Source organism: Diabrotica virgifera, chromosome 5 (assembly GCF_917563875.1).
Source record: "Diabrotica virgifera virgifera chromosome 5, PGI_DIABVI_V3a".
NCBI classification, from domain to species: Eukaryota; Metazoa; Arthropoda; class Insecta; order Coleoptera; family Chrysomelidae; genus Diabrotica; species Diabrotica virgifera.
In genome coordinates, this window is record NC_065447.1 from 183,501,234 (window position 1) to 183,515,701 (window position 14,468).

The 14,468-nt window shown below is 31.0% G+C and overlaps 1 protein-coding gene across 1 annotated transcript in view; it reads right to left on the minus strand.

Annotated features, from left to right (window-relative positions):
• LOC114333149 (venom carboxylesterase-6-like) overlaps positions 1–14,468 on the minus strand; it is a 92,073-nt gene that overhangs the window by 48,294 nt on the left and 29,311 nt on the right. Inside the window, exons 2-5 of the mRNA XM_028282975.2 lie at positions 11,255–11,392; positions 8,512–8,643; positions 7,659–7,812; positions 6,950–7,147 (exon numbers count right to left, since the gene is read on the minus strand). Of these exons, the coding sequence (XP_028138776.1) occupies positions 6,950–7,147; positions 7,659–7,812; positions 8,512–8,643; positions 11,255–11,392 (622 nt within the window). The remainder of the gene's footprint in view (positions 1–6,949; positions 7,148–7,658; positions 7,813–8,511; positions 8,644–11,254; positions 11,393–14,468) is intronic.

Genomic DNA, 14,468 nt, shown 5'->3' on the forward strand with positions numbered 1-14,468 from the left:
CCTATTTATTAGATTCACTGACAGTAGGTACAAATTTAAGCTTATAATTTTTCGGAAACGAATAGAACTTATATTGACTATTTCTAGTTGTATTTTTACAATAAATAAGAATTTAGTAATAGTAGGCAACCAATTATTCAGCCATGTCCTAGGGGTAAATAGTCTTTAGGTATTTCTGTAAATTATTATAATTTAAATCTCGAGTAGTTGATAATTAAATTTTTTACTAATTAAAATAAAAAAAAGTCGTAGAAAAAGTATAGTATTCTACTCGCATGTAATGGCTCGTGTCGCAAACTTCATCATCGTGAGTAATAGCCATCAGTACATACTCGTTGAATAATATACTAATAATACATGAAGTAAACTAATATTTAGATATTATTTACCAATCCATTTCAAATGTATCTTATTGTGTTCATGTTTTAATGAAATTAGAGCGATTATTTCATTCATAGGAGATTCTGACCAATAGAAAGCAACAGAAATCTAAATTAAATTGATAATTTTTAATAATTTCCCGTCGTCAAGTATATTACGTCACATGCCCTTCGTTGCTACGAAAAATACATTCAGTGACATTAATTACAATTATTGTTTTAAAAATTATAAAAGTGATGACTTTCAACCGTCAAATAGGTATTTATAACAACTGTGTGTTTAATTGTACTTACATAAATAAATTACAATAAAATTTAATTACAATTTAATTTTTTTTACTCGCCTTCGCTCGTGAAATTAAAACTGTCAAAGTGTCACTCGGGAAAAATTCAATAATTTTAGAACTCTTGTGCAATTACTACTGATTATTTCATTCATAGGAGATTCTGACCAATAGAAAGCTACAGAAATCTAAATTAAATCGATAATTTTTGATAATTTCCCGTCGTCAAGTATATTACGTCAGATTCCCGTCGTTGCTACGAAAAAATACATTCAGTAACATTAATGACAATTAATGTTTTAAAAATTATAAAAGTGATGACTTTCAACCGTCAAATTAATATTTATAACAACTGTTTGTTTAATTGTATTTTGTACTTACAATAAGCTAGAGGCATTTGAGATGTGGATCTATCGACGAATCCTTAAAGTTGCCTGGTCCGCAAGAATAATTAATGAAGAAATCCTGAGAAGAACTGGTACAGAACGACAACTGATGTGCACAATTAAACAGAGAAAACGGCATACCTGGGGCACCTAATTAGAAATGAAAGATACCAGTTTCTGCAAACCTTAATTGAAGGAAAGATCGAAGGAAGAAGAGGAGTGGGCAGGAAGAAAATGTCATGGCTCCGTAATGTCAAACAATGGACAGGACTAAAAAACATAGGAGCCTAATACATACTGCAAGGGATAGAGAAAAATGGTCAAACGTGATGGCGAACATCCATTAGTGGATTGCATAAGAAGAAGAAGAAGTACTTACATATATAAATTTCAATAAAATTTTGGTTCTGAACAGTTTTATTCATGAAATAATCGCAACAAATTGCACTCGATCTCTAAAATGAATATAGAATTTTAGAGCTCTTGTGCAATTACTATTGATTATTTCATTCCTACGAGATTCTGACCAATAAAAAGCTACAGAAATCTAAATTAAGCTAATTATTTTTGGATGATTTTAACTTCCAATCGTATAGTAAGATATTTGATCACGTGTTTAATTCTGTCCAATCAGATTAAAATTATAGGTACTGAGAATTATTTACTGTAGAAAACTACCGATAGAATTTTTTAAGTAGATTGTTTCTGTTTAATGGCAACCAGTATCCTAGTTTTGACAACTGTCACATTTAAGAAAATATCCATAATACACGTATTAAAAAATAATCTTACGAATATCACACGACAGTAAGAATAAATAAGGAAATAATGCTTCATTTTTACTCAAATTTGTTGTCATTGGGCAATAGCCACTGGAGCCCTGCGGGCTCTCGTGTCTATTGCCAGGCAACAAATTTTCGAAAACTGTCGCATTATTTTCAATTTATTCTCACTCTCTTGTAATATTATACCCGATAATTTTTTGATAATTTCCCGTCGTCAAGTATATTACGCCAGATGCCCTTCGTTGCTACGAAAAAATAGATTCAGTGACATTAATGACAATTAATGTTTTAAAAATTATAAAAGTGATGACTTTCCACCGTCAAATTTTTATAACAACTGTGTGTTTAATTGTATTAATCTGTACTTATATAAATAAACTACAATAAAATTTTGGTTTTGAACAGTTTTGTTCATGAAATAATCGCAACAATTTGCACTCGATCTCTAAAATTAATATAGAATTTTAGAGCTCTTGTGCAATTACTACTGATTATTTCATTCATAGGAGATTCTGACCAATAGAAAGCTACAGAAATCTAAATTAGACTGATAATTTTTGATAATTTCCCGTCGTCAAGTATATTACGCCAGATGCCCTTCTTTGCTACGAAAAAATACATTCAGTGACATTAATGACAATTAATGTTTTAAAAATTATAAAAGTGATGACTTTCAACCGTCAAATAAATATTTATAAAAACTGTTTGTTTTAGGGCCGGTTGTTCGAACGCTAATCAAAAATGATCATTATCAAGTATTTAATAACTGTCACAACTGTCAATGTATACTTTGATTTTGTTGCTGAAAACATAATTATTTATTACAATTATGAAATTAGTTAATCAATTATGTTAATAATGTTAATTGATTAACTAATCTCATAATTATAATCAATTAGGTTTTCAGCAACCCAACCAAAGTTGACATTGACAGTGACAGTAATTAAATATTTGATAGTGATCATTGTTGATTAGCGTTCGAACAATCGGCCCTAATTGTACTAATTTGTACTTACATAAATAAATTACAATAAAATTTTGGTTTTGAACAGTTTTATTCATGAAATAATCGCAACAAATTGCACTCGATCTCTAAAATTAATATAGAATTTTTGCCCTCGTGACACTTCAGACATAAATTAAAACTGTCAACGTGTCACTCGGGAAAAATTCAATAATGTTAGAGCTCTTGTGCAATTACTACTGATTATTTCATTCATAGGAGATTCTGACCAATAGAAAGCTACAGAAATCTAAATTAAATCGATAATTTTTGATAATCTCCCGTCGTCAAGTATATTACGTCAGATGCCCTTCGTTGCTACGAAAAAATACATTCAGTGACATTAATGACAATTAATGTTTTAAAAATTATAAAAGTGATGACTTTCAATCGTCAAATATTTATAAAAACTGTGTGTTTAATGGTACTTATATAAATAAATTACAATAAAGTTTTGGTTTTGAACAGGTTTAGTCATGAAATAATCGCAACAAATTGCACTCGACCTCTGAAATTAATATAGAATTTTTGCTCTCGTGACACTTTGACATAAATTCACTCGCCTTCGGCTCGTGAAATTAAAACTGTCAAAGTGTCACTCGGGAAAAGTTCAATAATTTCAGAGCTCTTGTGCAATTACTACTAATAATTCGATAAAATAAAATTATTTTGACATAATATTTAAAAGTCAGATCAGTAGACAATTACAATGGTTTTGAATCGTCGTCACGGAAACCAATATCGTCGTCGTGGTAACCCATTATATTGAAAGTTTGGTTTTGACAACCTTGTCAAAGAATTAATTTGTGTATTTTCATTTCTAAATAAAAATTGATTTAACTCTATTTTTTGTGGCTTTTTTCCAAACGTAAGGCCCTAGAAAAAATATTGTTACTAACTGATGCGGAAAGTGTCTTCCCCGCACTCGACTGCTTGCCCGAATATGGAGGCAATAGCCACTGGAGCCCTGCGGGCTCTCGTGTCTATTGCCAGGCAACAAATTTTCGAAAACTGTCGCATTATTTTCAATTTATTCTCACTCTCTTGTAATATTATACCCGATAATTTTTTGATAATTTCCCGTCGTCAAGTATATTACGCCAGATGCCCTTCGTTGCTACGAAAAAATAGATTCAGTGACATTAATGACAATTAATATTTTAAAAATTATAAAAGTGATGACTGTCCACCGTCAAATTTTTATAACAACTGTGTGTTTAATTGTATTAATCTGTACTTATATAAATAAACTACAATAAAATTTTGGTTTTGAACAGTTTTGTTCATGAAATAATCGCAACAATTTGCACTCGATCTCTAAAATTAATATAGAATTTTAGAGCTCTTGTGCAATTACTACTGATTATTTCATTCATAGGAGATTCTGACCAATAGAAAGCTACAGAAATCTAAATTAGACTGATAATTTTTGATAATTTCCCGTCGTCAAGTATATTACGCCAGATGCCCTTCTTTGCTACGAAAAAATACATTCAGTGACATTAATGACAATTAATGTTTTAAAAATTATAAAAGTGATGACTTTCAACCGTCAAATAAATATTTATAAAAACTGTTTGTTTTAGGGCCGGTTGTTCGAACGCTAATCAAAAATGATCATTATCAAGTATTTAATAACTGTCACAACTGTCAATGTATACTTTGATTTTGTTGCTGAAAACATAATTATTTATTACAATTATGAAATTAGTTAATCAATTATGTTAATAATGTTAATTGATTAACTAATCTCATAATTATAATCAATTAGGTTTTCAGCAACCCAACCAAAGTTGACATTGACAGTGACAGTAATTAAATATTTGATAGTGATCATTGTTGATTAGCGTTCGAACAATCGGCCCTAATTGTACTAATTTGTACTTACATAAATAAATTACAATAAAATTTTGGTTTTGAACAGTTTTATTCATGAAATAATCGCAACAAATTGCACTCGATCTCTAAAATTAATATAGAATTTTTGCCCTCGTGACACTTCAGACATAAATTAAAACTGTCAACGTGTCACTCGGGAAAAATTCAATAATGTTAGAGCTCTTGTGCAATTACTACTGATTATTTCATTCATAGGAGATTTTGACCAATAGAAAGCTACAGAAATCTGAATTAAATCGATAATTTTTGATAATCTCCCGTCGTCAAGTATATTACGTCAGATGCCCTTCGTTGCTACGAAAAAATACATTCAGTGACATTAATGACAATTAATGTTTTAAAAATTATAAAAGTGATGACTTTCAATCGTCAAATATTTATAAAAACTGTGTGTTTAATGGTACTTATATAAATAAATTACAATAAAGTTTTGGTTTTGAACAGGTTTAGTCATGAAATAATCGCAACAAATTGCACTCGACCTCTGAAATTAATATAGAATTTTTGCTCTCGTGACACTTTGACATAAATTCACTCGCCTTCGGCTCGTGAAATTAAAACTGTCAAAGTGTCACTCGGGAAAAGTTCAATAATTTCAGAGCTCTTGTGCAATTACTACTGATAATTCGATAAAATAAAATTATTTTGACATAATATTTAAAAGTCAGATCAGTAGACAATTACAATGGTTTTGAATCGTCGTCACGGAAACCAATATCGTCGTCGTGGTAACCCATTATATTGAAAGTTTGGTTTTGACAACCTTGTCAAAGAATTAATTTGTGTATTTTCATTTCTAAATATAAATTGATTTAACTCTATTTTTTGTGGCTTTTTTCCAAACGTAAGGCCCTAGAAAAAATATTGTTACTAACTGATGCGGAAAGTGTCTTCCCCGCACTCGACTGCTTGCCCGAAATCCGCTATCGCGTTGTTCGGGTCAACGGCAGTCTCGTGCGTGAAAGTATCACTTTCCGCACTAGTTAGAAAAATAAGTATTTCATTTTGATGGAAAATAAAATTCTAGTTTTATTTTAAAAGATGTTTCCATAATATTTGCTAAATTTGAAGTGAAACGCTCCACGAAAGAGTAACTTTGATACAGTTTGTATTTATTTTTGAAGCTCTTGTGTGGCTCGATTTACTTCAAATTTAGCAAATACTATGGAAAAATCTTTTAAAATTAAACTAGAATTTCATTTTCCATCAAAATGGAAATACATTTTTGCACAACGTAATATTCATATCAGTTCTTTTGTAGCTGGAATATTGTATGCGCCACTCATTTTTATTGCGTTTAGCGGTTTTTTATTCTTGTATCAGGAGCTTTTCAAAGTTATTTATAAATAAAATGTATGAAGTTGAATATAATGTTTCTCTATTCCACGTTAAGCGTTATAAATGGTCGCCTTTCTCGCATTATCTCCCAGATGATCTACTGTCAATCGAATGTACACTAGATATTTTTTTCTATTCGAAATAGATTGAAAAAAAATATTGGGCTGGCCGGTAAATGAACTAGGATTGTTCTAGGAAATTTAGCGTCGTAACCACTACAGCTACATAAACCGTTTAGGCGATAATGGTTAAATAGATTATATTTTGGAGCTTAAAAACTTCGAAACGGCTTAACCGATTTTGATCACTAAACATGAGTTTGAAACACACTGACAAGTAGTATCTGATACATCCAAGGTCAAGTATGATAACTGAAGGTATTACAGGAATTATTGAGCTTGAAAAACTTTTTTTCCATAGGAAACTTGGGTGTAACTTTTCCACAAACATACACACATACACACATACAAACATTTTTCCCCATAAAAATTGAATAAAATTTCTGAGCTCGGTAACTTTTGAACGGTATAACCGATTTTCAAAATTAAACATGCGTTGGAAAGGAAACGAGCAGTAATATCATAAGTAGTAAAGGTTAGACTTATATTTTTAAAATTTTTGGGAGTTTTGTGGACGAGAACGAAAAACAGACCCTAAATTAGAAGGGCCGTAAAATCCACACCCTTAAAAATACGCATAAAAACAATAAAAAATTGATAAAAAAGAAATTGAATATGACGTATTTTAAAATCACTTATTTACGTGTCGGTTAATCGATAACATTTATTGGTTATTTTTTACCATTTTTACTGTATTAAATGTAAACCTAAAACTCTTCTTTAGAAATTATAGACGAAAATCATAGTTTCCTTACCTTTTCTAATGTTTCGATGAGTATCTGTCAACATATGGTAACCAACTGAACTTGCACCAGCGTTTTGTCCTCCTATAGTTACTTTATTTGGATCACCACCGAACTGATCTATGTTTTTCTTCACCCATTGTAAAGCAAAACGTTGATCTTTCAAACCCCAATTTCCACTAGCCACATCGTCACCGGTCGATAAAAATCCTAAAAGATAAATAATTATTTTTGAATTTTGAAAAGGTAAGTAGAAATATATTGCTTTTGCAAACGAAATGCTTACATTTGTATCAACGAATATGTCCATGTTCGTTGTATAACGGAGTATCCTTTAACGTGAATAACTGATAATTGACTCTTCCATCTATTTTACGTCTCGTTTTACGTTTACCATTCAAATATCGTGACACAAAATATTTACTGCGCCATCAGTGCCTACCTAATTAAATTTTTCGCAAAATTTACACAAATAGTGGTTACTTTATTAAGAAAAATATTTTAAAGATTTATGTTACTTTTTATTTACTTGATTTATATGCAAGACGATAATTATTTTAAAAATTTAATTTTTAGTTCTTTTGAAAGTTAGTAAGTTGATGACAAACTTTGGAAAAAGGAACGGAGAGGCAGTAAATGGCAACTGATTGGAACCCACTTCACTTCCCGACGGGCATAATCACTAGTATTTAATTAAATTTACACATTTTTTAAATCTTACCAAATACCCCCAGTCTATAGTTGACAGTTACAAGTATAACCTCATAGTCCATGAAATAAACTGGTTTAACATCTGCTGTTGAACCGGTCTGATATGAACCACCATAGAACCATACAAGGACCGGTAGAGATTGACTGTTGCTGCTTTTTAAATCCTAAAATACATTTTCAGTCTATTAGTAGAAGTAATAAAACTCGAGAATTAAATAATACATTAAATACAGAGTTAAGGTCTATAAGCCTGTTGTCAATACAAGAGCATTGACCCAAAATTTGCTTGCAATGCTTTATTAATGCATTATTTTTTCGAATCCTGAAAAAACTAATAAATATTTTTTATAAAAATTTAAACGCAGATTGAACGACTGCATTATTACCGAGGGCCCAGAGTCCCTTAAAATGAACAAAAGGTTTCTTTTGAATAAGATATTTGGAACTCAAAATCGCACCCAATTTTCTCCTTCTTGTCACCCCTGTAACTTATTCAAATAAACATTATAGAGGTATTCAGGGACTTACGGCCCTCGATAATAACGTAATATTTTATTCTACGTTTAAATGTTTCAAAAACTCTAACTAGTTTTATCTGGATTTGAAAAAAAATAAATGCATTTAAAAAGCATTGCAATTAAATTTGGCACCTACATTCTTAAGAAAATACTATAATAGTCCAGTCTTCAGAGATCTGATCTCTAAAAACGAGACGCATAAGCTTAATTTTGCTGAGAATGTTATTTTGGGACCACAAAAAAGATGCAAAAAAATTTGCCGCTCTTACCCCCAGACTAGCTTCCGAAAGATCTCCAGTTATATTAATTGTTTTATTATAATAATAAGTAACCGATTCATCTTACCGCAGGAGTATATACGTTCAGATATAGACAGTCCTCAGATCCCTGTGGAATAACTGCAATGATTTGTAAGCAAGCTTTTTCGTTTCTTTTAGTTGCTAGAACTCCATCCCAGTCGTCTACTTTTTGTGGAGCCTAAAATTAACATAATATAAATACCCCAAACAATATAAATAAGGGCTAGGATAGAAATAGCAAGAAATGCATTTGTAAAAATGAAAACAATTTTCTGCAACAAAGACTTTAGATTAGAACTAAAGGTAAGGGCGCTGAGATGTTACGTGTTTTCAATACTGCAATATGGAATTACAAGCTGGACATTGAAGCAAGAACACATAAATAAGCTACAGTCCTTTGAAATATGATGTTACAGGAGGTGCTTAGAATAGCATGGATACAAAAAAAATAACACGAAAGTATTGCGAGAAATCGACAAAGAATACGAAATTATAAACACAATAAAAATAAGAAAGTTACAATATCTGGGACACGTAATGAGGGGACAGCGATATGAATTGCTAAAGGCGGATTTAAATCAAAGTGAACGCAAACGAACAAACAAAGGAATGAATTCGTAGGTGTTCGCTTGGTCATTCGTTCGCTACAAAGTATGACCATTTACATTGAAGCGAACGTTCGCATTCGTTGATGATCGGGAGTGCATATTACCCGCAGATGTATTTAGGATGGGGAAGTCACACATTGTGTTTAAGTTTGTTGTCGTGTTTCTTATTGGGTTAATTTTAATACAATAATAGCTTATAAAATGCAATGTGTGTTCTGTAAGGAAAAAAATATGTCATATTCAGAAATATAAGTATAAATTTTGATACGACTTCAATAATTTCATTTTGTCCTGTCTCTATTCTATAATTATTTAATTTAAAAAATTTGATTTTAATAATTAAAATAATTTAAAAATTATTTCCAGACTCAAAAATAATTTATCCAGGTATTTTTTATTATTTTGTTGCAAATTTTGACGATAAGTTTTATTTATTAATATTTTATTTGAAACTGGCATCATCAACTAAAGTTTGAGATAAATAAAACGCCCAAAAATGTCTAGCAATTAAAAATTCATATTTCTTCTTCTTCTTAACATGCTGTGCATTTCTGCGTAAGCGTCCACCGTACATTGTCTTGTTTATAAAATATTACTGTTTTTAGCAGCAAAGCATTTCATAGCCATGGATTCTTGTCGGTGGCGATTACGTAGCCATGACATCTTTTTCCCAGACACCTCTTACCCTCTATCTTTCCGTCGAGTATCAGTTGCTCTCGTTATATGTGCCTCAAGTATGCAGTTTTCTTATTTTCAACATAATTAAAAAGTTCCCTATCCCGTAAACCCGCTCTTCTTAGTACTTAATCATTTATGACTCTGTCCGACCATGATATTCTAAGCATTCGACCTAGGCACCACATTTCAAACACTTCAAATGTGTTAATGGAACTGGTCTCATGTCAATGCTTCCATTCTGCACAAGAACACAGGTCAAACGTTACACTTTTTAGCCTATAAATTACTGAAAAAATATTTGTATTCATATTTCTAATAATGACACAACTAACGACTAATGACAAAAAAAAATTATCTTCTTAAAATAATTTTGAATTCAAAATATTTAGGTAGGTACCTGTAATGTGCTTCGAACTAATGAACGCAATCTGTTTCAGCAGCCAGGTAGCAGGTATTATACGCTGTTTGAGGGAGCATAGAGAATAATATATTAAAGAACCAGCTTTCTTCAAATTCTTCCTCGAAAAAGTTGCTTGCTCTTGGTATTATGACTATATTATATTCAAATAATAAACTGTAAAATTGGTGTATCAAAATAAATTTGCTTTTAATTAATTTTAGCAATTAATTTGATTTGCTTTCCTCATTAGTCTTTTTGGGTTGAAATTTATGCAATCAAAACATTAAGTTTTTAAAAGGAAACCACTTTGAACCCTCTTTTTGTCTTTCTCGTCTAAATAATGCCAGAAGCTAATTTATTTTTTTAGTTCAGAGACATCACAACCCATTCCTATAGAAATGTTACAATCAGTTTGTCTGTTTATTATATTAATATAGCTTCAATTTCGGGTTTCATAGGCATTCTTCATTTCTATATTAACTCAATTAATTGAAGTATCTTTTCATTGGTCTATTCCATATTGCAAAATTATGTTATCACGACTACACAATAAACAACCCTCTCAAACTAATGTTTGTAAATAAATTAAATCAGTAAATACTAAACGAATTCGTTCGCTACCGTCTATCCACTGTCTACATTGAACAACGATTTCCTTTGATGATTCGCTAACTTACCGACATCGGTTGGAACATGTGCGAATGCGAGCGAATTCGTTCGTTCGTGCTCGATTCGCTGTACAAATACAATAAAGTTAACGAACAAATTTGTTCGTTCGTTCGTGCTAACTTTGTTTTAAATGCGCCTTAAGACTGATCATACTATCATACAGGGAAGGATAAGAGGAGGAAGGAGAGTGTCATGGTTGAAGATTTCAACGGACTGGTTTGCCGTTCTATAGAGCTCTTCAGAGCAGCGGTAGATAGATTAAAGGTAGTGATAGTGATATCCAACATCCTATTGGGAGACGGCACTTAAAGAAGAAGAAATACCCCAATCCACAGACAATAATTAAAAACGTTTTTTAAATGACAAATACATATAATACACAGCTGTACTGTGTTAATTAAATAAATTAAATGATAAGTTTTAGATAAACTCACCTTAAATCTATTATCTCCTGTGGGAGGTGCAGCATAAGGTATCCCTTCAAAAGCATAGTATTTTTGTTCATCTAGACTCTTCTTTGTTTTCCCTTGTATTTTACCATTTGAAATTGTTACAATGGTACCATCGTCATCCTTTAAAAATAAGTGTTATTATACAGTATGATGCAAAAGTCATTAGTGTTGGCGTAATAACGTAATCGACGATTTTTTTAATACAAACCGAGATTACGGAATACCTCATGTATAGGAAAGATTTCCTATTCGCCTTTTCAGCGATGCAGTTATTTGACTATTTATTTTGAAAAGGTTATACCCAAAACGGTTTATTTATTATTGCAATTATATCATCAGAAATATTGAAATTGACGACCTACAGCATTGGTGAAATGATGAAGACGGGCAGTAAATTCGTTCCTAATATACTAGTAGCCAGGATAGGTAAAATTTACTAATCATTTAAAGCAACCGTAAGAGTCTACAACTTAACAATTGTCCACAGAAATAAGATTTTTCTCGTGACACATCCCCCTCCAGGCTAGGGATAGCGGTTTTTGACAAAACACCGGTTTTCGGTTATACCGGTTTTTTTGCTTACGGTTTAACCTGGCGGTTATAACCGGCCAAAAAAAATCGGTTTTTCCAAAAACCGGTTTTCGGTTTTTTTAAGCCAATAGGTTACAATGTTACATTTATAATGCACTTTAGTTTGCGATACTACACTTGACTCGATACTCGATATCAGTATCATCAAAATTAGTACTATCGAAAGAACATCAATATACATAAAACACATTTTTTAATAAAACCATTTTATTCTATTAATTATTATATTTATTTATTATTTTATTATTATTATATATTTATTGATTATTATTAAATATAATATAGCGTAAGATTAATATATACACATTGCAATAATATACAATTTAACCCAACTATTTTAACTTATAAAAAATTTCCCAGACTCTTTCAAATGGGAAAAAAAATTAATATCAACAAAAACATTTTACTTAAAAATAAATTGGATAGTGCAATTTATCTTTTATTTTTACTACCATCAAAAAAATTTATCATGTATTTCTTTTAACACGTTTGTATATTATTGTATAATAGGTACATTTTAGCTCATTTAATATTTCCCGTATGGGTGTATCGTTTTGAAAACGTAGGGAAATCCTTGGAGATTCTTATTCGTAATCGTTAATTCGATATTCATAGTCAGAACATTATTTTTGGTAATTAGAAAAAGTCATTCACCCACTTTCAATTCCAAGAGTCAAATGTGAAAAATAGATGATGCTTGCGTCTACTTCAACCAGATCACTTCTTCTGTAAATATTATAATTACAAATACATTTTCAACAAAATATTATAATAAAACTTAATTGTTTCTGGCTGATGTGAGTTTGCACTTACAGTTTGCTTCTGTATTTATAAAATAAAATTTGAATTATGGTTTTGTTTGGAATAATTACTTGAGAATAATAATTATGGTTGGGATCCAAAATAATACCTAACCTAATCCTAATCACCGTAAAACCCTAATAACCGGTTTTTCCTTTAAAAATAAAAACCGGTTATAACCGGGACAAAAAACAACCGGTAAAACCGGTTATTGCGAAGTAAAAAAACCGGTTTTCGGTTAAAACCGGTAGTTTTTTCCCATCCCTACTCCAGGCCGAAACCAAATTTTTTGAGTAGCACGGACATCTATATTAATAACCTATATGTTTCTTGCAGCCGATTTTGATGATATACATAGTTATAAACAAATGAAAGATAAAAAACGCTGGACGGAAGGGCCGCCCGAGAACTTTATCGTACCGATCTATTATCGTTATGGTACTAGATACTGTTCTATATTCTATAAAAATAACAAAGTTACTCGTTATTTTGATATTTTAGAAACACCTACTGTACTTAGAAGTATTTTATGGTTCTACGCATCATTAATTCCTGCATTTGAGAAAATGTTCGATGCCATATTTCGAGGACACACTATAGATGTGTAGATTATTGCATAAATCAATAGAATATTATAGTCATACTTTCATTTCAAATTAGTTCATTTTTTTGAGAAATTAATAGTTTACAATATTTGCATTTCATTCTATTTCGATTACGCCAGTCAATGCGCGAGATTAAGAACAAGATATTATCTCCAAATTCTATCCTACTGCATGGATTTTAATGAAATTTTGGGAGTAGCCCAATCTGCTAATTCAAAGTCTATCCTATATACTATGGCGCTTTTATCATGGGGGAAGTTCCCACCACTTCTCAGGGGTGAAATATTTTTATTTTCGAATTACATGGAGAAAAAGGAAGATTTTTAAAAAAATTTAAAAATTCATTCTATAATTTGATCACATTTTTTACAAAAACCATTCATTTTAAACCCGTTCAACTTTTTGAAAGTAGAAATAACACTATATATATTAAAAGGTATTGTAGAAGGAAAACAATGCATTTAAATTATGGTGGATGGGGAGTTAAATGTATATACTTTTCATTTTTCCTTAAAGTACATTAGTCATATAGTTTTTTGCACCATATCTTGCTTAGTTTGTAAGTAAGCGACATTTAACGGTGCTCGTTTTAAAGGCCTTTTCAAACACTACAAAAGGTGTTGGTAGCATTATACACCTAAAAACTACCGTTCCTCTGTTATTTCAAGTTGAATACACCAATTTGAGCATGCACCAAAAAACAAGCTATTTTCACCTACCATATCTCTTTTTGTATTATAAATAGAACATTTACGAAGGAACGAATTTCTTTATTATTTATAATCTAAAAAATGTTTTATATAGTGTTTTTAGTTCGATGCATAGTTTTTAAGGTATTCACAAAAAATCCGTCCGAAAAGGTGTCATTTTTCAATGAAAATGGCCAATTTTCAACTACGCATAACTCAAAAAGTATTGAGTTCTCAAAAAAAAGTATAGACCAGTTTTTGCTTAGAAATAGGTTCTTTAGCCACTTCCGTGCTTATTTTGACCAACAAATTTTCCACCCCCTTGAAGAAGTGGGAACCGCCCCAAGATAAAAGCGCCATAGTATATAGGGTAGATTTTGTTTCTTGAGCTATTCCCTACTTACTGTGAAAATATCAAGTACATCAATGTAGTAGGATGGAATTCGGAGCCAAATACCCTCATTGACTGCCCTACAATAATGCTCTGCTATGAACGCGTGAGAGAGGACA